The sequence below is a fragment of the Sardina pilchardus genome, chromosome 24 (assembly GCF_963854185.1).
Source record: "Sardina pilchardus chromosome 24, fSarPil1.1, whole genome shotgun sequence".
NCBI classification, from domain to species: Eukaryota; Metazoa; Chordata; class Actinopteri; order Clupeiformes; family Clupeidae; genus Sardina; species Sardina pilchardus.
This window is the reverse complement of record NC_085017.1, coordinates 17,594,687-17,616,580: the sequence shown is the minus strand read 5'-3', so window position 1 is coordinate 17,616,580 and position 21,894 is coordinate 17,594,687. Positions and strand designations below refer to the sequence as shown.

The following is a 21,894-nucleotide window of genomic DNA, read 5'->3' as shown; positions in this document are numbered from 1 at the left end:
ACGGGTGACCTATATCCCTGGGGTATAGGTGTGCCCCCTTAGTAAATGGACAAGCCTCTTTCAAACACACACACACACAGACACACACACACATCAGCATCGACACACACAGAGGCGATGGATCCATTACTATTCATGAATCACAGATGCCCTCACTAATGTTTAAACCATGGACAGTGACCCTTCCTGCATCTGTTATTCATTTTTGTATTATACATATGCTTGCTGGTATGTTAAGTTTCAGAAACTGCTCAGATGTCTTTCATGAATATAGGAACAAGCTGCTTTGTCAAAACTCAACTGCACACGTGTCTTGTTTAATATTCTTTCTTCCCCTAAATCCTGATCATGGAAGTCTGTGTAAGTACAGTATGTTTTATCATTTTTATTTTTATTTTATTTTTTTATTAAAGAACAACCTCAAGTTCACAAATGAACTTAACAAAGACCAATATGCAAGTAATGAGTTAAAAAAAAAACCCATCACACTCAGATAGATGAATGTGTTGAATCATTAAATCAATTACACACACCAGAGAGGAGACACTTTGTATGTCTTGTTTCAACTAGATATCCTTTAATTATGATGATGATGGTGGTGTATTTGATTTGCGGTTTGTTGAGGGTTTCTCTTCTCACAGCCGAAAGTAATGTTGTGGTAATGTTGTGGTAATGTTGTGGTAATATGGAGAGTCACACAGCATAAGTGCTTACTCATGGCTGTCATAGGCTGGCCTGTGTGTCTGTTCTTGAGGGAACACTGCTGTGATGTCTGTGTCAAGGTGCTGCATGTGAAAGACTAAACACAGCACTAGTGTTTCTCCACCGGCACACTGAATCAGTGATGCGTTTCCTTTTGTCCTTTACTGTAATTGTGACAGCATTTTCCCGTATTTTCTATTTCTATGTCCATATGAGTTGATTCATGCAGGTGCCGTGACAAGCTTGCAACTGTCACTCTATCATCGATCGTCAATCACACAAACAGAAACAGAGACCAAACTGAAAAAAGAGAGATCCTTTTTATTTCATTTTTTTTTTTTGCTGCTGCTGCTGCTGTTTCGCATGTAAGGTACAACACCTTATTCCACATCTTCGCTTCGTTAAATAATGAAATTGGAGAGAAATCTCTTTTTCCTAGGACACAGAGAGATTGTAATTTTTTTTCTTTTCAACAGGGTTTGGGGAAGGGGAAGTGGGGGAACGGGAGAGGCAGGCGGGAGGGAGGGAGGGAGGGTTTCTTGCACGTTGTTCACAAACAGACAGACAGACAGGGCCAGACGGACGGAGAGAGAGAAGAAGAAGCAGGCTGGAAGGGGTAGTGCAGGAGGGAGAGCGAGGGAGGAGAGAGGGAGAAAAGAGAGTGAGAGAGAAAAAGAGTGAGATGGGGTGCCGGGTGTGCTTTGTCATGGTCGAAAAAGGGGGTGGGGGGTGGGGGGGGACAGGCAGCTCTCATGCTCACTCCTGACTGAAAAAAATACCAGGGGAAATGTAAAAAAAAAATATGAAGAGAGTAGCCAATGGTGGTATTAAAAAAACACTCAGTCGTCTATTAAAATACACCAACACGGCAGCCGACAAAACAGACAAGAGAGAAAGAGCAAGGGGTACGAGGAGGAAGTCAGGAGAGGGAAGAGTCGCAGAAGGAGAGATAGAGGGTTGTCATTTTTTTCCAACTTGTGAAGAGAGTGTGAGCGTGCGACGAATTTTCACGGTGTCAGCAGTTTGATCTCTCTGTTTCTCTGGATGGGTGTACAGTAGCATGGGAAAGGAGGCGGAACGAAGGACAAAAGGACTGAGAGAAAGAGAGAGAGAGAGAGAGAGAGAGGGAGGGAGAGGCTTGGAAGGGTGTGGTGAAATGTGTGTGGTGGGCATCATCACCGAGATAGAAAGGGGCAGGTGGTGGAGGGTGGGGGGGTTTGGGGGGGGCAGTGGGTCTAGACAAAGCTGCCGTTGATTAAGGTGTAAGAAGTAACACCGGCTTGACCGGGTACAGAGGCAGTGTACAATAGCCACAGTTGTCAGTAGTAAGAATAACAGTATCAGAGACGTATCAACAGTACTGGCAGATTACGCTGTAAGTCTTTGGGTAGAAAAAAGAAAAAGAAAAAAAAAAGACGGGAAGGATGGAGGGAGGGTGGGGGACGGGCGGAGAGACCCGTCCCTCCCTCGGCGTTCCTCCACCTCCGTCGTTGGTCCCCTCGTTCTCTTGGCAGTTTTTCTCTGGAGGCAGGAAGAGAGGGGGGGGGGGGGCAAGACCAAGGGGAAGATTGCTAAAGTGGGGTTCCCTTACATGAAGGAGTGATGTGAGGGAGGAGGGGAGGGGAGGACAAGAGAGACAGATTCAGAGAAGGTGGAATGGATGCATAAGAAGGAGGAGGGAAGAAAGGGGGAAGGGCGGATGTGAGGGGGAATGAACTGATGATAATTTAATAGTATGTCTCCCTTTCGACCCAACCTGTAGAGGAGAGAGAGAGAGAAAAAAACAAAAGAAACATTTGTTAAAATCCAATGTTGCTTACAAGTATACCGTATTTCTGTTATATGAGAAGGAGAACAGTGGTAAAAAGGTGGATTTAAGTAGACAGCATTCTTGTGCACGTAGTAAGGGTTTAGACAGGTACAATCATTTTTATTGGCAAAGAGAGCAGTGAAGACATCTCTGTGCTGAGGAGTGTGTCTACGAGTAGAATCAACGTCTTACCTCCTGGGTTCCGACGCAAGAGGAGTTTTCGGATCTCGTCGTAAACAAAGATAAGGAAACTGTAAGGGAACGCGCAGAACCACCAGCTGGGCCTGAAGAAGAAATGAAAAGAAAGAGAGTCATTAGTAAACAATACAGTTCAACGCGCACACACACACACTACTTGCAGACATAGGCACTTCAAATGCACTTCCCATGCTTTGTCACTAGGGGGTACTAATGTGTGTTACTGTGAATTGTCTCAAGTAGTATAAAAAATGGAATATGGTATTGGGCTCATCTTTCCGTTTCTCCACAATAACAGACACAATCCATCAATGCTACTCTTTAATTAACAATTAAAGTGAGGGCATTAGTGAGGGCATCTGTGTCACCAATTAAGGTCATTACAATCCCAGATTAACCATACATAATAGTGCAGGTTGCCTCTGCATGAATACTGGTATATACATGAAATATACTGCATTGGTGTCAGCAATCATAAAGTGTGCTCCAGCATCATCTGATGTCTCTATAATGTATCTCTGTAGCAATCAATACCATGATTCAAGACTAAATGTATTACAGTAATTTCCCGCATATAAGTCACATTGTGTATAAGCCGCAGGACAGTGTTTTATGCAAGTTAAAAGAAACAAAACCATATTAGCACCATATTAATGCCCCCCCTGTGTTAACCTCATAGCGGAAGACATTTTGCAAAATCAATGTATAAGCCGCGGCTAATAGTCGGGAAATTACGGTAAATGTATTATTGGGTGGTTTGTTGGCTTGTTTGGGGCGACTCACTTCAATGGGTACATCCTAAGGGCGACGTCCATGCCGGGGCAATAGGACAGTAAGGCAGCCAGGGCTGTCTCCTCAAACAGGCCAAAGATCAGGATCTTGTTCCTGCACAGCAGACACATCACACAACAAGGTCAGCGATGTTACCACAACACAGCATGTAAAATGCATCAGACTCAGCACTCAACACTGAGGAGAATGTCAATCACGCAGAGGGATTGGAAGAAAGAAAAGAAAGAAAACGATTGAGAAAGAGGAAGAAGAGGAAGAGGAAGAGGCACTGACTTCATGCCCTGCTGGAAGACGGAGTTCCGGCGGGTCTTGCAGATGATCAGGTCGGCCCACTGCACCACCACGATGCTGACGAAGAAGGCGGTGTGGCAACTGAACTCCACAATCTTCCTCTGCTCGTACGTCTGCAGGGGTGGACAAGAGGGCACAGTGAGAAGACGAAGAGGACCACAGCACTCTCATTCCACACAAAAATACACTTGTTGAAAGGACTCCTTTAAGAAGACTACTACTTACTATTACTAACAACAGACAATCAAATATGGTGGGACAATCTGATATGGTAGGACACTGATGTGGGCTCTTGGCTGCCCAACACAGAGTGTCATAGAGTGTTTCACCTTGGGGATCAATAAAGTATCTACCTATCTACAGTATATATACTGTATATACATACAGTAGGTATAGTAAGTATTCACACCCATGCTTAAGTTGACTAAAAATAGGAATATAAAATCATCTTTTGAGAATTGATTGTAATGCCTTAATTCAAAAAATGAGTAAAAATCAAACCGCTAAGGACACTAATTTTCTTTGTGATTGAAGAATGTATCGTAAATAGATAAATGTTCTTCCTTAAATACAGGGAGCATAAGTATTTGACCCCTATGTTAAATTCCCATACAGTAGGAGCAGGAGGATTTTTTATATGTTTTTATTTTTAAAGGCCAGCTATTTCATGGATCCATGATATTATGCATCCTGATAAAGTTCCCTTGGCCTTTGGAATTAAAATAGCCCCACATCATCACATACCCTTCACCATAGCTAGAGATTGGCATGGTGCTTTTTCCAGTTAGCCTATTAGCCTGTTTGATGCTCATTGAGCTCAATGCACTATACCCACTGTTATGTATATATCTAACTGGCTCATTCAGGCCTTCACTCTCCACCTCCACCTGGTGTGTGGTGAGCGTTCTGGCACATAATGGCTGCCTTGCATCACCCAGGTGGGTGCTACACATTGGTGGTGGTTAGCGAGGTTCCCCCTTCCCTGTGAGTAGCTTTGAGCGTTGAGAAAAGCGCTACATAAACGTTACGTGTTGTGTTGTGTGACTGTACAAGAGAGACAGAGAGCATGGCACGGTACTGACCCACTGCTGTCCGTAGCTGTCCTCCAGGTCGTTGTTATAGCGGTCATCCCAAGGAAGCCTGTAGCCCACCAATAGAGAGGGGAGGAAGCCATTTTCTGCCATGATCACAAAGTAAGCGAAGAAACCTCCCAAAGCCTGAATCATACCTGCAGAAAGAACAAGGGAGGGGTGAGTGCTTCGATGACATCTATGCATGTACACAAAAAAGGCAAAATGAGCAGGCTATGTGACTGCAGTTTACTGAATACTAAATGAATACTAAGATAGTGCATCTGTGATTGTGGTGCTGATGGGTCGGCTCTGGCTATGTTGGTATGTGTACCTGTACATGTGTTCATGTGTGTGAAGGGAACATTCTGTGCATGTCAGGGATGGAATATGTAAAGCAGCAACTCTGCTCCATGCATATTTTGGCTGACAGGCTGACAGCATGTTCACTCTATGTATGATTGATCTGCGCAGGTGTGCAGGTGCGCAGGTGTGTGTAACTCACCGATCTGTCCGTAGGCGATGCTGATCAGCCTCTCGTTCACCAGCTTGTCTCGGAGGGGGTTCCTGGGCTGGCGCTTCATGATGTCGCTTTCCGCCACTTCATAGGCCAAGGAGATGGCTGGCACCTGACAGAGGGGTGGGTTTTTCCTTATTTTTCATTTTCTTGTTTTTTTTTTCTCACTTCTGAAGATTAGCTTAATCACAAACAACTATCTCTCTATTTTAAGATGCGGACAGTGTGGTGTGAGTGTGAATACTGTGGGTTGTCTGCCATGGAATTTACGTGTTGTCCTTGGGGACTTTCCCCTGAAGAACTGTACATGATATGAGTAATCTTATCTGATTCAGGGTTTGCTTAGTTCTGAAGTTCACAGACAGGTTAGAGTTTAGAGGTCAGGGAAGATGACTGAGGTAGGAAAACATCAAGATTCAAGATTACGAGTATAAAATCAAGTTGCAATTCTTTCACTGCCAGTAGATTTCTCTCTCCCATTCACTTCCTGTCATTCTCCACTGTCTCTATCATTAAAGGCATAAAAAGCCCAAAAAATATACTTAATATAATAATAATAAAAAGATTGTTGAAATCCATGTCCCTGTATCTTTGTCTAGTGTGTGTGTGTGTGTGTGTGTGCTAGTATTGCGTTGTCTTACCATGTCAGTGCCCAGGTCGATGCAGAGGATGGTGATGGTGCCCAGAGGCAGAGGGATGTTGACGATGATGAAGAAGAGGAAGGGTGTGATCTCTGGGATGTTGCTGGTCAGGGTGTAGGCGATGGACTTCTTCAGGTTATCAAAGATCAGACGGCCTGAGACAAGCACACCAAGCACACACACACACACACACACACACACACACACACACACACACACACAGAGTTAGGTCATTGGTCTTACTTGCACTGTGTGTGACTAATGTTTAAGCTCTATATATTCTCTCATCTGCATATCCTCACATCTCTACTGAACCCTTTTCTTTCTGTCTTTGCGCTTTGTCATGTCTCTCTCTTTCTCTTCCTCTCTGTCTGTCTGTCTGTCTGTCTGTCTGTCTGTATCTCTCTCTCTCTCTCTCTACCTTTGGCCTGCCTTTTTTTATCATGCCCTCTATGAGATCTCTGAGATTTCTGACCTATTAACTGCCATTCTGAAAAGTCACTCAGTGAACATTTTCTGTGCCATTTTCTCTTCACCATTTGTCCTTTATGTCATTCTCTTTTCGTCTCTCGGTCTTCCATCTCTCCCTCCCCTTCGCTCCAATTTTCATTACTCCCTCTCTTCATGCGTGTCACTCTCTCTTTTACTCCCTCCCTCCCTCTCTCCCTCCCTCACTTTCTCTCAATCTCTCTCCTTTCTCTTTCTCACCCTCTTCCACTCCGGTGACGATGGAGGCGAAGTTGTCATCTAGCAGAATCATGTCGGCAGCCTGTTTGGACACGTCTGAGCCGGAGATCCCCATGGCAACGCCGATATCAGCCTTCTTCAGTGCGGGGGAGTCGTTCACACCATCACCGGTGACAGCTACGATAGCACCCTGAGAGAGAGGCGGGAGAGTGTGAACACTCAATATTGAATATTCACAATGGCAGGATCTTCGCATGCAATAAATAAATGATAGCAAGAATTGGCACACAGTAAATAAAGCTTTTTCGGGGCAGTGGCAGTACAAGATACTGACTAGCAACATTGTGACTGCAAAACACTATCTAATGTATCATTGAAAGACTCGAAAGAAATGGTCTAAACAGCTAATGACACAGAGAAAGTAACTAAGAGAGAAAGTACACATCGATCTAGGAAAAACGAAACAGAGAGAAAGGGATGGGAAGATATTACACACAGAAATCAATCAAACAGAGAGAGAGAGAGAGAGAGAGAGAGAGAGAGATGGTGGTGTGGTGGTGCCTGTACCTGTCTCTGACAGCCCTCCACGATGATGAGCTTCTGCTGGGGGGAAGTCCTGGCGAACACAATCTCTGTGTGGTTCTTCAGCACATCGTCCATCTGGTCCTGGGACAGGTCCTTCAGGTCGGAGCCGTGGATCACACATGCTTTGGCATCCCTGACACACACACACACACACACACACAGTATAGAAACATTTTACAATTCTGACATTACATCATGTCAATAGTTCTCATTATGCTTTTTGTCTCATTATGCTCATTATGCTGCGTTGAAGACCAGTAACCACTCGGTGAGCTGCACATTTTTAAAAACGAACGTTTAGGGGTGTTTTATGGCAGAATAGTCCATGCACAAAGCGAGCAATGTTAAAGCCATACAGAGCTCCATTCTAAAGCTGCCAAATTCCACAAACAGGCTCAATCGTCGAGATTTCGGTGTCAAACTCTCGTTTTCATGCTAGGCAATACAGAAAATGGGCTTAAAGTGTAAAATACCGAAATATTCCTTTGATTATTAGTTGTATATGTCCATATACGTACTGCCACATTTCATGTTAAACACTAATGTGCGTAAACACATTTGCTTGCATTTCGGTGACCAAACCCTCTTATGTACAGTACATGCGGGCTGTAAGAAGTGTTACCGTAAACAAATTAGTGAACCATGGAAACACAGATACCTGATATGAGCCACTTTGAAACGTAGATAAAGATAGATAAACAGGCAGTAAAAAAAGTCAATTGAACCAAAAAAACGATACCCTGCCAGTGTAAATGCAGGCTAAATGATTCACAGGTGTTTTAGGGTAGATGAGCAGGTGCTTGTGTATGTGTCTGTGCACAGGTGTGTATGACTGCCTGTGTGAGTGAGCCCACCTGGGGTTGACCTGGCTGACGGGGATGTTGAGGCGAGCGGCGATGTCCTCCACCGTCTCGTTGCCCTCGGAGATGATGCCCACGCCCTTGGCGATGGCCTTGGCGGTGATGGGGTGGTCGCCCGTCACCATGATGACCTTGATGCCGGCGGAGCGGCACTTGCCCACGGCGTCTGGCACGGCAGCACGGGGCGGGTCGATCATGGACATCAGGCCCAGGAAGCAGAGGTTCTCCGTGGGGAAGTTGACGTCGTCGGTGTCAAAGGCAAAGCCCTTGGGGAACTGGTCCTCGGGCAGCATCAAGTGGCAGAAGCCTGTGGAGCACGAGGGAGAGAGAGCAGAGATCGCAGGTCAGGGGTCAGGGGTCAGGTCAGATGACTAATGCGGGTATTGATTATATTGACAAACTCGTTAGGCTGCACTAGGCTTTCCACCTTTCCCTTCCTCGGTATCTACTGGGTAGTGCTGCCTACAGCGAAAGTGCCTTTGGCAGCCGACAGCATAACGATTCCGCTGACATTAAAAAAAAAATCACGGACTATAGATTTACTTGAAGTCCATCACAGGGAGCTGGATGGACAGTAAATGTTGTCTGCAGCACAACACACAGTGAAGATGCTCCGTGAAAGACTCAATGCTCAATGCTCTTGTTACCCCAACGGTGACAGATAAAGCGAAGAGACAGGATATCACTTCAGTGGCCCTCCTCCCTTTGTCTTTTATTACTTCATATCTCTGGCCATGTCTTATTACAATATTTCAAATGTTCGACCGGTGAATCTTATTTAAAGACGGCTTATCTCTCCATGTCCTGCTCAGGTTCTTCTGTTCGTGCTGACTAAATTGAATCCGGAACCTTATCTGTTCTCTCTACTGCGCAACATTTTGGCCTTCTAAAATGCCACTGATTTAAATATCAGAATGCAACCTTCTCTCTCTCTTCCTCTCTCTCTCTTTCTCTCTTATTCATCCTCCTCTTCATCTTCCTTTCATATCTCCTTTCTTATCTTTCTCTTATACCCACTGAGCTGTATGGAGTTTAAATGACAACTTGCCTTTATCGAGAATTACAAAGTAAGAGCATTCCCTTTTTTTCTGTTATTCTACCATCCTCATCCTCAGTCCTTTAATCCTCCTTTCTCCCCCAATCCTTCCTTTCATCCCTCGCTTCAAATCCCCCCTTTATCTCTCTTTCACAGTCTCCCTCTTTCTCTCTTAATCCAACAGAAGCATGTAGGCATAATTATGCATTTAGCAGAATGGAGACTTCTCTTTCTTAATCCCTTCTTACTCCTACTCTCTCTCTCTCTCTCTCTCTCTCTCTCTCTCTCTCTCTCCCGCTTGCTCTCTAGTAGATGAGACGAATATATCAGCAAGTATTCCACCCATCTCAAGCCTAGACCGCTGACCTTTAGCACAATTGACAACTCATCACATTCAAGCATCTCTCTCCCTCTCTCTCTCCTCCCTCTCTCTCTTTCTCTCTCTCTCTCTCTCTTTCTCTCTCTCTCTCTCTCTCTATCTCTCGCTCTCTCTCTCCATCTCTCTCACCCAGCACTCTCTCTCCCAGTCCTCCGAGCTCCATGTAGGCGTTCTGGAAGGCCTCCTTCAACTCCTCGTCCATGGGCTGCTCCTTGCCCTGCAGCATGATAGTGGAGCTGCGGTCCAGGATCCTCTCTGGGGCGCCCTTCATCACCAGCAGGTAGCGGTTATCGTTCTCGTCCTCGGTCTCATGCACGGACAGCTGGAGAACAGAGAGAGAGAGAGAGTGTTACACTATGATATACATTTGTTTGACTGCTTTGGCAACATGAATGTCTTGTTTGTCATGCCAATAAAGCATCCTTGAATTGAATTGAGAGAGCGAGAGAGAGAGAGATGTAGATGTTATTGAAATGTTATTACCGTAATTTCCAGACTATTAGCCGCGGCTTATACATTGATTTAGCAAACATTTCTTCAGCTATCAGGTTAATACAGGGGGGCAGTTAATATGGTGTTAAAATGGTTTTGTTTCTTTTAACTTGCATAAAACACTGTCCTGCGGCTTATATGCGGGAAATTACTGTAATAAAACACATTAGGTTTCCATTACTGTGGCAGTTACAGCTATAGCTGGGCTAACATTAGACATTTGACATGTAAAATCTATTAAATATTAAAATACATACTGTAGATCCCTAGATAGATTAAATCAGAATTAATCTATTAGATAACCTAGATCCCTATATCCTGAGGGAAATGTAATAAGATATGAATTAGGGAAGTATCCACTAATCAGAGGTCAAACAGATCTTATTCTCATGATTACTTGAAGTTGTTTATGATTGATTGAAGGACCCCATGATTGCCAAGGCGGTGGCATAGAGAATATTAGATAGACAGATAGATACAGTAGATGGATGGATAGATAGATAGATAGATAGATAGATACTTTATTGATCCCCAAGGGGACATTCAAACCATATTCTGCCCAAGCAAACACTCATGACTTTCCACAGTGAGGTGATATGAGCCTTACAGGGCGTTCACACTGTCTACATCCGTCAACGGATCTCATTGACTTTGCATGGGGCGGACTCGAAAGGAATTGTGGGTCCGTCCGTTCCTTCAGCTCCGCTGCCTCCGTCAAAAAAGTTGAGAAATGTTCAACTTTTCAGGCAGCGACGGATCCGTCAGCCAATCAGATAGCGTGTATGCAAATATACATACGGCAGACAGGCATTCCGTGATCCGTCGACGGACGTAGACAGTGTGAATGCGGTGTTATGGCCTCTCCGTGTCTCGTGCTCACCTGGTACTTGTTGGTGGAGTTGAAGGGGATCTCGGCCACCTTCTTGTTCTTCTCCCTGATGGCCTTGACGGAGCCGCAGGACAGCTCGATGCACTTGAGCAGGGCGGACTCGGACGCGTCGCCGGCCACGTCGCGCTTCAGGATGGGCTGAGTGTCCTGGCCGGCCTTGAACGCGGCGCGGTTGCACAGGGCGGCCACGCGCGACAGGGCCACCCACGTCCCAGAGCTCTTGTCGAACGAGGCGCCTGGAGACGGACGGAGAGAGAGAGAGAGAGAAGAGAGAGAAGAGTGAGAAGAGAGAGAAGAGAGAGAAGAGAGGGAAGAGAGGGAAGAGTGAGAAGGTGGCCTAATGGAAGTCTGGCTCTGCAGTATGTTGGCTATAACACTCAAAATGACTTCATTTGAAAAATTGAACATTGTGTGACAGATTCCTAACTTTATTAAATGACTTGAAGAGGAGAGGAAACAGCTCCATCTGGTTATTTATTAATGAAGGAAGGAAGAGAGGAATGGAGCTCCTTATGAGCTCTGGGTCTTTCTACTAAGTCTTTTTTATCATTGACTGAATGTCATCTTCAACTTCTGTCACTTTTGCTTTCAAATTTGTGTCAGATGCAATTATAGTGAAGTCATATGAATAATGACAAAGCTAGTAACACATACTAGCACATAATTTAACAAACACATCCCCATTTTATTATAATAAGAGGCATCTTCAGGTTTGTAAGTAACTAAGGAGGATCATATCTACTTCATACATTCAAAATGCATAATCACCATGGTGTAACTAAGGTATGAATCAGAAATTAATTTAATTAAAACCTGATAGTTCACTGCCGTTTTGCATTGCAAACATTCAGTTTTGAAAAAAAAAAAAAACATGAAATCACTTCTTATTCATCTCTAGGTTTTATCTAGACTGAAGAAACAAAACAAAAGTTGTCATTTAATGAAAGCTAATGGCAACCAGGCTGCCAAAAAAGTGTATAGGCAGGCATTTGAAATGAGAAAGAGAAACACGTCAGCGCCAGCACCACAACTGAACCCATTGTATATTTCAATGAGATTCTCCCTTTTCAAAGATGAAGCGCTTGTGATTGCATTCCAGTTGAAACTGTGCCACAGAAGACTGCCAAATAAAACTGTGATTCCAGTCTGAATGGGCTTCAGCAGAAGAGCCATGCAGGCTCACATTAGGCAGTGGGCCGGATTTGTTGGAATGGGACCTCTTGGGGGCCAATCATGTTCTCGTGGTCATTATCATTTCTCTACACGGGCATGAGATTGCTGTTTAGTCATTTATTCCTTTATTAGGTCCCACACAAGGCATGGGGGTTTATATTGTGTGCTGCTGCCATATACTGCTCTTTCTTTCTTGAAATACCCTCTATCCCATATCAGTCTTTCTCTTTTTCACCTGCATAGAGAGTATATGACTACATGAACATAATGTAATTGTCAATGCAGCAAACCGCATTTATCCTATCATAGAGATATTGCTTATTACACATAGTTGATGACAACTGGATGTGAATATCTATTTTATTCAGCTCTTAATTTCCCCTTCTCATTCAAGACATCTCGGGGGGCATATGAAGCCTGCAGGTGGGGGCCAGATATGGCCCTGGGTTAAAGTCAGAATCTACAATATTTTACTAGTAATCCGGATGAGGACCCAGTTATGGACCCGAGCCTTACCAGATTGGTCCTCAGTGGTGTCGGCCTCGTGGATCTGGTTGTCGAACCACATGTGGGCCACCGTCATGCGGTTCTGGGTCAGGGTGCCAGTTTTGTCGGAGCAGATGGTGGAGGTGGAGCCCAGAGTCTCCACGGCCTCCAGGTTCTTCACCAGGCAGTTCTTACGGGCCATACGCTTGGCAGTCAGGGTCAGACACACCTGAGAGAAGAAGGGAGGGGGGCAGAGAGAGAGAGAGAGAGAGAAAGAGGAAGGAAGAATGATAGAGAGGAAAAAGAGGACCAGAGGAGAAACAGAGGAAGATGAAAGCCAGAGAGAGAAGAAGAAAAAGGAGAGGAAGAAGGGATAGAGGGGAAAAAACAGAAGAAAAAGAGAAGAACAAGAGGAGAGAAACACCAGTGGAGTAGGAAACACCAGTGGAGAGAGAAAGAGAAAAACAGAAGGCATGTCAGTATTCAGCCCCATCTGAGAGTGGTCAGAGGGTTGCGGTGCAGTGCAATGCAAAGAGTCAATGTATAGTCAAGCAAGTCTAGTCAAACCTGTGAAGGTTTCAGTAAAACGTACAGTATAGTATGGAGTATGGACAGTACAGTACAGCCAACAGAAGCAAAGCAGAGTGCAGAACAGCAAAGCAATGTAGACTACAGTGCACAAAAACAGCCCGCAGGACAAACCAAGAGCAGCCTATAGCCAAGCAGAAGCCAAGCAACAGTGTTTCATCTCAAAGACTCTCGCATACTGTCGGCTAATGGCTAAAAAATGCTAACAGGCAACTAGCATTGGAACCGCATTATGAAGGTCAATTTACACGTTTGTTTTTGTCAGTGTTCAGACTGGTCTACGATTTCAATAGTGAGAGTCTGAAAAAGAGCACATGGAGAGGGAGGAAAGAAAAGGAGACACAAACACAGAAGAGAATGAAGAGAGGGAGGGAAGAGAGAAAAAAGGGGAGAGAAGAAAAGAGAAGAGAAAGCGACAGTCACGAACACAGAGTCACAGAGCTACAAGGTACACAAGAGTCAAAAAACAAAGGAGTCACAGCTGTAGAGTTTCAAATAAGAGAGAACACAACACAGTCTCACGGATACGACATCAGAGGTGCAAGCCTACCACATCAACAACAAAAACAACAACAACAACAACAACAACAACATCAACAACATCAACAACAACAATGGTAACAATAACAACGGAGATTAGGAGAGACGAGCAAACGGTGTTCATAGAGATGAGAGAGTCATAGTCGTGAGAAGTCATGAATGAGACTCCAAATGACGGACAAAGTGGTCTCTGAAGTGTCCTTAATTTGCAATGTACATAGAATTACACATAAAACAGATAGATTACAGATGAATGAATCAGGAAGTCATTTTGAGAACCACACACAAACACGGCACGCACACATACTGTATACACAGTCAAAGGTATGAAATTGGGTTGGGATGTATTGTGGTTTCAGTTTTTTTGATCAACCAAGCACCAAAGCAAACATAACTCGTCATCTTTTTTAAGACTATATGGTCAGTACGGAGATTAAGGGCTCCAGTTAGAATTCCAGATTTCCAGAAACTGTGTTCAGTATCTTAGATTGAGGTTGCATGACTGGGCATGACTGGGGTCTGTAACTACCTCCAATGGGTCGATGTAGGTATACTTGGTTGCAATGAAACCTACTAGCCATACCAACCCTTAAGCAGATAGGGATGTCCACTCCTGGTCTAGTGGACTTATTGAGATAAAGACACATGGGGTGGGTCTCAAACACTCTCCTCGAGCCTCGGTCCTTGAGGCTCGTTCCAACTGATCTACAGTGGGTACGGGTTGAGAATGCACCTTCTCCCGCGGGACTCCCGAAGAGATCCCGCAGTGCGTCAAGCCGATTTTTTTCGAGGCTAAGGCAATGTACCCAAACAACCACCAGGTGGCAGAAAGTTTCAACTGCATTTAATGATGAAGACAGCATATCCGTCAATAGTCGACTCCTTAATCTCATTGAATCATTAAAATGAAGGTGATGACTGGCGAAATCATTCAAACGACACTTCAATGAACCATTGTTGAAATGAATGAAAATGGTTATAGAGATCGCCTACAGCCAGCGTTATAAGAAATATATAAGTAATAGTTAGTCTTCTTCCGTATTAAACAGATAGTCTACGGGACGCTCGTTCCGTAGGCTATTTTAAGGAACTACTCAATGCAGCGTTTCGTTATAAGAAATATATAAGTAATAGTTAAAGTCTTCTTCTGTATTGAACAGATAGCCTACGGGACGCTCTTTGATCCATATTTTAAGGAACTACTCAATGCACACACACTGGGTAAACTAGCGCGCTACAAACATTAAAATGTCAAATCATATTTATTTCTCTTTGCCGCCATGGTATTGGGGGAAACGCGGAGAGGCGAGATGGTCAGTCCTCGTATTTTTTCTTCGCGTTTCGTTATAAGAAATATATAAGTAATAGTTAAAGTCTTTTTCTTTATTGAACAGATAGCCTATGGGACGCTCTTTGTTCCGTATTTTAAGGAACTACTCAATGCACACACACTGGGTAAACTGGCGCGCTACAAACATTAAAATGTCCAATCATATTTATTTCTCTTTGTCGCCATGATATTGGGGGAAACGCGGAGAGGCGAGATGGTCAGTCCTCGTATTTTTTCTTCGCGTTTCGTTATAAGAAATATATAAGTAAAAGTCTTCTTCTGTATTGAACAGATAGCCTACGGGACGCTCTTTGTTCCGTATTTTAAGGAACTACTCAATGCAAACACACTACAATGCAAAACACACAAAGAAAACACTAAACATATAGCCTACAACTTAATGACACTTTAATGCAGCGTTTCTCAAACTATGGGCCGCGAAACGTGGAGACTGCTGCTGGTCCGCGAGACATGGAGTGAAATTAGGTCCGCTTCATCTGATAATTTGCTGCGCAATTGACCAAGCAACCGCGGACCGACAGAAAAAAAAAGCAAACGTTGCTGCTATCGGGAGGAAATGCTTGCTAATTTGATGTGTTCAAACATAGAGCCATACAATTAGGTGTGTCTGTTATTATGATAATTTTCGAGCATAACTGCTTGTCCATAGCTCAGTGACAGGTGTTAATAGCCTTGCCATAAGCACTGCTGCAGGTGCTTCTTTTATTATGCGGTTAGAGCATAAGCGCTTACTCATATAGACTATAACTCAGGGACAGGTGCAAAACCACCAACTGGGATGGATCGAAGGGCAAGCAAGCACTGCCACACAACGTGAAGGCCTTTGTGTTGTCAACACTAAACAGAAAGTTAAACACTAAACATTAATAGGCTATTAATGTCATAACTATTAGGCTATCATTAGGCTTACTATGCATGGCTGTAGGCAGCTTTGAGTCCACTGAGATCTGGACCTCATCGGTTTTGAGAGCTGGAAATGCATGTGTTTGCTAAATATCGGTTGTTGTGCATGTTGCGTTCGCGACTCGGGGAAGTGAAAGCAGTTCTGTAAAGACATTGCAAGTTTTCATGCGCAGCTGTAGCTGATTGTGAAAGCCGATTGGAAATACATAAGTTTAGAGCGAACGTTTCAACTATGTTTGCCATGGTAGGCTAGACAAAAATACTCAAATAAAACAATAGCCTAAAAAATAACTGCATGCGTAATGGACACGGCTCTATATCCTAAATAATTTTCGAGGTTCGCCATTTGGTAATATGACCTATTCTTACTGACAATAATTTAGATTGAGCACAACTAAAGTTGCACGAAGGCAAAATACAGTCCTAAAAGCCTATTCTATATAGCCTGGCCAATATTGTAGATGTGCAATAAAAGCAGCATTTGCGTGCGTGCTTGCCGGTGAGGTGTAGCCTACAAAAATGAGCATAACATCTGATTATTAAAGTATGGCTATAGGATGGTTGGTTTAAAATTCAAGTGTAGTAAAAAAGTTTGTGCACATCCCCGGTCAAGGTGCAGAACAAGAGTAGGCTAAATCATAAAAAAATGGAAAAAGGTTCGCACACTTGAAATCCTTCTTTTTTTATTTTATTTTATTTTCTTTATCACAAAGGAATGACGTTTCGACCGTGTGGTCTTCTTCAGATTAAAATTCAAGTACGTGCGTTATTTAACCCCTCGAGACCGACTGCAGTCTGCTGACACAGCCAGACGACTCTCCCAACCCATTCATTCGTTTTGGCCGATATAACCCATTCATTCGTTTTGTGCGTATATAGATTCCTGCATGCTGCATTACCGTGACCCTTAGCCTACCTTGTGGATGATTTGTTCTCATTGGAATACAGCAGGACAGAATGCCTTTTATCTAACAAACGCAAAAGCTGAGATTGTTGGAAGGACTAGGCTACTCAACAAACTTGTTTTTCGTTTCTGGGAGATCTCGTTATCGTTTTGGATTGTCGAATTTTTATACTTATTGTTTGGACTTATGGACAATGAACTTTGAGGGGTGGTTGTTAGTGCTTTACAAAGCTTTGTGTTAATAAGTGTCGGTCCTCCTATCCTTCAGCTCACTGCGCGATGCAGTTGCGCATAGTGGCCACGAAGTCATTAACTGTTTACGACACAATACATGATATTTGTGTTTTTCGTGTTACTCTTGATTATAATAAGAGGCAAATTGTTACAGGACAACTTAAACTGACTTCCCCAATGCTTCCCCGCAGCACATTACATTTTAATATAGGATGAACAAAGTATATGGACTTGCTATATTAAATCCAGTAGCCTAATAATTCTATGTGCCACGTCCGATTTCGCAAGTGATGTAGTAGGCTACGTTTAAACATCGACAAACGTCTGTGAGACTACCCATTTCATGAAGAGCAATTGTCTTGTGCGATCATTCCCCCTCCCCCACACTTGTCTAACCAGTTCACTAGACATTATAGCCTACCTATATGCTGCATTGAGGACGATTGCCTCCCTCCCCCCTCTCTCTCGACAGACACTTCCTGACACTAGGGCTCGGGATCATGACATCAAAACTTCGCGGGCACAGCCACATTGGCAGCTTCACTCCTTAGTTTACTATGGATTACTATGGATTTACTCCCGCCTTTTAGTGTGTTCCTGTTACTTAGTTTTTGCCTTCTTGGTCGTATGTTGCTGTGTAGTGGGGTGTAACAGTGCAACCCACGATCGCAAGAGGAAAATAATAAATCGCTACTATATTTCTGCTTCTTGTCTTGTGCATCTGAATGAATGGATATTACGTTCAGTGCGCTACCAAATGGCGGCGATATTCCTAGAGTTCAAGGCGTGTGCCCGAGCCCTATTATGTAAATGTAAAAATGTGTGTGTGTGTGTGTGTGTGTGTGTGTGTGTGTGTGTGTGTGTGTGTGTGTGTGTGTGTGTGTGTGTGTGTGTGTGTGTGCGCGCGCGCGCTGAACCACGAATTCACATATTAACTTTTCTTTTCAGCAAACATCGCAATCATAAAAAAAATCGCAAAACTTTTTAATAAAATAATGCCTCTTGTCTTAATGGGTTCCGGAGGTTCGTAGAGTAAGTTTTGAACCCCGGTCGCTGACGTGTGATTAAGATGCCTCATCCAGTTACGCCACCGTTCGAGTATCAATATCTTCGCACTTAGCCAAGAAATATAAAGGATTCAGTCAGTCGAGTTCATTTATTCGCAGCATGCACTTGAAACGCCGATCAAAAGTTCTGACATGTTAAACTGACGTTAGTCATTAATTCACCACATGATAAAATGCTGTTATATTGACGCACAGTAGCCCACGGTAGTCTATGTCTATCTCTGAATCAACATGAACATGCATAACGAGATCCATATATTCTAAGTTGCTAAAAACTTCTTTTGCGGAACTAGGCCTATAGTCGATGGTTACAATGAATCACCCTCACTGCCCTATCGCATATCTGACCATCCATACAATGTTACAAAATGCGCGATCTTCTCCATGCATGTAGCCTACGGTTATAAGTAAAGTGACATGATAGGCATGCATGCCTATTAAAGATATTTCTGTTAAATACATTTTATTTTCAGTTGTAAAAAGTGGTGGGGACAAAATCTGTGATAAAGTGCTGGGTAAGCTACCCAGCGTCGCCGGTTAAAATGAACATGCCTCCGTTTTAAAATAGCCTATAGGCCTACACATTTCTAAGTATTCCTAGCATAAATGTAGCCTAAATGTCCATCTTGTCCATCTCTTTCGTCTTCGCCTTGACAATAATAGCCTATTCACGGAAATGCGGTTTGTAACCGTAATGAATTAATGAATTAATCTAAGGTTGCCTATCGAGTCTTTCAGGTTGAATTGAAGGCTTCTAAAACCATTTTCATTAATTTCAACAATGGTTTATTGAAACGTCGTTTGATTATAATTTCGCCAGTCATCACCTTCATTTTAATGATTAAATGAGACGGATTAAATGAGACGGATATGCGGAGCATTTCTCTCCCTCTCCATTGACCAAAACGTTGCTCTGGCATCTCTGCTGGACTGACTGAGTTATAGGCTACGTCGAGTGAGAGAGCCAGCTGTGAGGTAGGCTGTAAAACATTCGAAAACTCTGAAACTGCAATCTGACATGCCGAGCGTGATGTCTCTTTTCTCCGCTCGTCACCAGCGCGGTGTCCTCGGGGTTTTCCATGAGCCGAACCTTCATATTATTAGGGCGGTCTATGTTGCCCCCTTGCGGTTGCAGTTTTCCCGATGCTTCGGGAGTCCCGATGTGCGGGAAAGAAAGGAGCATTCTCAACCCGTACCATCTGTATAAGTAACACTGGAAAGACTATAGCCCCATCATTCTTTATCTAAATCAGTGAGGACGAGGATCGAGGAAGGAAGGGAGGGTGTATAAAAGAGCACATGAGGGGCACCCATGGAGCCAGGGGAAAAGGCTTGAGTAATAACCACTGATCACAATCTGGTCTCCTGTTCGTTTGAGATCAGTGGCAACAAACATGGGGGGGGGGGGGGGCACAACCTACAGAAAAAGTGGGGACAGACACAGGAAAAAATACAACACTCTCTCTTATCCACATCCACATGCACACACACACACACACACACACACACACACACACACACACACACACACACACACACACTATACACACACACACACACACACACACACACACACACACACTATATATATACACACACACACACACACTATACACACACACACACACACACACACACACACACACACACACACACACACACACACACACACACACACACACACACACACACACACACTATATACACATACACACACACACACTATACATACACACACACACTACACACACACTGTTTTGACCAAGGAAAAGTGCTCACGGTGACAGTGGCCAGCAGACCCTCGGGCACATTGGCCACGATGATGCCGATGAGGAAGATGACGGCCTCCAGCCAGGTGTAGCCCAGGACGATGGACAGGATGAAGAAGGACAGGCCCAGGAAGACGGCCACGCCCGTGATGATGTGGATGAAGTGCTCGATCTCCTTGGCGATGGGCGTCTTGCCCGTGTCCAGGCCTGAGGCCAGCGTGGCGATACGGCCCATGACGGTGCGGTCACCGGTGCAGATCACGATGCCACGAGCAGTACCTGAGAGAGGGGAACAGATTAAAATAATTAGTTATTAATAACTTATTATTAGTTATTCATTGTCAATAATAAACCTTTGTACCCCTCATCTCATGTTTAAAGTGAATTATAAAACATACTACTACCACTACTATACTAGTACTACTACTAATAATAATTTAAAAAAATAACAATCATTATTAATATTATTATAACTTAATGTAATATATTCGATCATATTCATACCCTTAGAATGATAAGAATTTGCAATAGGTTTAAACAGATTGTCAGACAAATTATTATTGTTATTCAAATACAGTGTCCTTGACTTTCTGCATCTATTTCACTTATGTCTAGCCAAATAGGCTGGTTATTTTTAAAGAACAACGTTGCCTCCATGATTATCTGACTGTATCAAAACATGGGCTGTACTAATTCTCAAATTATTACTGTAATACAACATGTAGCATTTTCAGCTGCTTGAATGTTGCAACAAAGAAATGACATGTTTGTTGTGCACTAGCCTGCTTTGACCAGCAGAGGGCAGTAGAGGCCCAGCTGTAGAGGCCAGATTCCAACAGCTAAGAGGCAACATTGCTCACTGACTGGCCACAGTGAGACAAGCATATGCTGACCACTGACCATGCAGGCCACAACTTAACATCGCTGACATGCACAAGACCTCACACAGCAACACTATGACATTCAACAACAGAGTGAGTACAACAGACTGCCCAGGAGAGAGACATGGAGACAGCGAAGGAGACAGAGATGGGAAATCTAGGGCTGAGGTCATCATCATGGAGACATAATAGACAGCAGGAGGGCAGAAAAGGAAAAAAAGACAGTAGGGGTGTAATCTTTGCTCTCTCTAGAAGTGATGTTGGAGATGCTGAAGGGAGAAGAGGTGATTTTCTCTATAATTGGCCACTTGGAAAATACAGGCCAGTGGTGGGGGATAAGAGACCAGACAGACTTTGTATTAGGAAATGAGTAAAGATTATATTAAACCGGGGGCGCTGTGGCGCAGCAGGCTACAGCGCCCGTACCATTTACGGGTCCGAGTGCCCACGGGGACCCAGATTCGAATCCGGCCTGCGGTCATATCCCAATCCCACCCCATCTCTCTCTCCCACTTGTTTCCTGTCTACCACTTCACTGTCCTGTACTAATAAAGGCAAAAAGCCAAAAAAAAAAGAGATTATATTAAACCAGTGTGTTTCAGTGCCAGGGCTTCATCATCAAGGTATAGAAGTTAACCCCTTTATGGCACTGACAGGGAGGAAGACGACTCATTTCATGGAAGGAACTGGCCAGTACTCCCATTAAAAGGGCTGAGAGACAAACGAAAGAGATAACAGGGGAGGAGACAGAGCCTAGCAGAGAATGGGGAAAATGAGTGAGTGAGTGCGTGCGTAGGTGACGGAGAAGTGCACGCTAAATGGAGGAGTCAGAGCTAAGCTGTTACCATGGCAGCACTTTTGGTTCAGCGAGCTTTGTGTGTGAGAGAGAGAGAGCGAACGGCATAGGCAGAAAAACAGGATGGACGAGAGCAAAGATGGAGGGATGACATGGCAACAGAAGCCAAAAGAAAGAACACTAAGCAAGGGGGAAAAAAACAGGGCGAAAGAATGACCGTTTCATCATTTCAGTGGCTATGGCAACCATACCT

At 43.9% G+C, this 21,894-nt stretch overlaps 1 protein-coding gene across 1 annotated transcript in view; it reads right to left on the bottom strand.

Annotated features, from left to right (window-relative positions):
• Positions 1-1,003: 1,003 nt before the first annotated feature.
• Positions 1,004-21,894, bottom strand: part of atp1a3a (ATPase Na+/K+ transporting subunit alpha 3a) — a 38,460-nt gene continuing 17,569 nt past the window's right edge. The window contains exons 7-21 of the mRNA XM_062528792.1: positions 21,893-21,894; positions 19,975-20,243; positions 12,639-12,837; positions 10,941-11,185; positions 9,698-9,890; positions 8,148-8,460; positions 7,276-7,426; positions 6,730-6,898; positions 6,022-6,176; positions 5,369-5,492; positions 4,876-5,021; positions 3,776-3,906; positions 3,494-3,595; positions 2,705-2,796; positions 1,004-2,458 (exon numbers count right to left, since the gene is read on the bottom strand). The exon at positions 21,893-21,894 is cut by the window's right edge and continues 116 nt beyond it. Coding sequence (XP_062384776.1) covers positions 2,430-2,458; positions 2,705-2,796; positions 3,494-3,595; positions 3,776-3,906; positions 4,876-5,021; positions 5,369-5,492; positions 6,022-6,176; positions 6,730-6,898; positions 7,276-7,426; positions 8,148-8,460; positions 9,698-9,890; positions 10,941-11,185; positions 12,639-12,837; positions 19,975-20,243; positions 21,893-21,894 — 2,320 coding nt within the window. The 3' untranslated portion in view covers positions 1,004-2,429. The remainder of the gene's footprint in view (positions 2,459-2,704; positions 2,797-3,493; positions 3,596-3,775; positions 3,907-4,875; positions 5,022-5,368; positions 5,493-6,021; positions 6,177-6,729; positions 6,899-7,275; positions 7,427-8,147; positions 8,461-9,697; positions 9,891-10,940; positions 11,186-12,638; positions 12,838-19,974; positions 20,244-21,892) is intronic.